The sequence below is a fragment of the Rhagoletis pomonella genome, unplaced genomic scaffold (assembly GCF_013731165.1).
Source record: "Rhagoletis pomonella isolate Grant_MI unplaced genomic scaffold, Rhpom_1.0 Rhpom_scaffold_00001, whole genome shotgun sequence".
In the NCBI taxonomy this organism is placed as follows: Eukaryota; Metazoa; Arthropoda; class Insecta; order Diptera; family Tephritidae; genus Rhagoletis; species Rhagoletis pomonella.
In genome coordinates this window covers 33,043,445-33,044,645 of record NW_023458555.1, presented here as the reverse complement: position 1 = coordinate 33,044,645, position 1,201 = coordinate 33,043,445, and the positions used below count along the sequence as shown (strand labels likewise).

The window sequence follows — 1,201 nt, the reverse complement described above, 5'->3', positions numbered from 1 at the left end:
GCAATTTTTTCTTGACCGTTTTCTTAAGAGCTGGATACTAAGCTTAACAATAAAAATGTGTTTGTATTTTATACGAAATTAACAAAACTTTATTCATTATCTTTATAATCTTTTAGGTGGCGGCATATCACATTCACTCTCTTGGTACCGCAAAGGTGATCGCTACCCGGGCAGTAAACTCTATGCACGCACTTGGACACCAGAAGATCCACGTACACCCACACATAATCAGCATCACCATGCGCACAATGGCGTATCGGTCCAATCAATGGGACAGATACCATTGCAACAACAACAACAACAACAACAACAGCAACATATAACAACAACTCAACAGTTTCATAATCATAATCCGCATAGCGATCAGAGTGATGAGTCCACAAGTGGTTATAGTAATATGGGTGAAGGCGGCAGCAGCACTGGCGGCGGTAGCAACACTGCGGAGGGGTACTGTAACGGCAGAGTATCAGCGACAGGCAGTGGTGGCGGCGGCGGCAGTGGGGTCCATCAAAATGGCATCTAAAGAGAGGAGGAGGATGAGGATGGAAATTTAGAGAGTGCAATTATCAAAAATTTTAAATGAGTTTGTGTGGAATATAAGGAATGTACTGAAAACGATGCTAGTCAAGCGTGTAGTGGTCTATAATATATACATATTAACTACTATATTAAAGCACAACTTACCAAAAATTTAACTCTATAATGACAAAGCACCAAGTCGGAATTATAGACTAAAACCAAAAAAGTTTACAAGTCATCGTTATAAGAAAATGGAACATATTTATTAAAAAAAAAAAAAATTATTCTGTGGTATATTAAATTTAAGTGAAAATATATTTTTAATTAGTAATAAGCCGAAACTTGGTCTCTCTTTGAACACAACTAAACAATTAAACTAAACGGTATGTCATCGTTCAATAAAGTGAAAAAATTTAATCGTTTATATTTTTCTCACTTGGTTTCATTAGGATCATTAAAATCCCCGTCCATGCATAAATACTAGATTGGCTCTAAATTTTTCCTAGTGGGACTAGCTTTCATCACTCATCCAACAGTCAGACGTGATAGCAAGAGTGGTCAGGTATTTCCCAATTACCTTTAATCGTTAGTGTCCTCAGAGCCCTGATTGCTGCTTGGGGCTACCAATGGTAGCAACTGCTTCTTTAATGACAGCTAGCTCTGCCTGGAAAACACTACAGTG

The 1,201-nt window shown here is 38.0% G+C and overlaps 1 protein-coding gene across 1 annotated transcript in view; it reads left to right on the top strand.

The window, feature by feature from the left end:
- Positions 1–907, top strand: part of LOC118742939 (protein dimmed-like) — a 19,300-nt gene extending 18,393 nt beyond the window's left edge. Inside the window, exon 5 of the mRNA XM_036475372.1 lies at positions 117–907. Coding sequence (XP_036331265.1) covers positions 117–523 — 407 coding nt within the window. The 3' untranslated portion in view covers positions 524–907. The remainder of the gene's footprint in view (positions 1–116) is intronic.
- The last annotated feature ends 294 nt before the right edge of the window (positions 908–1,201 follow it).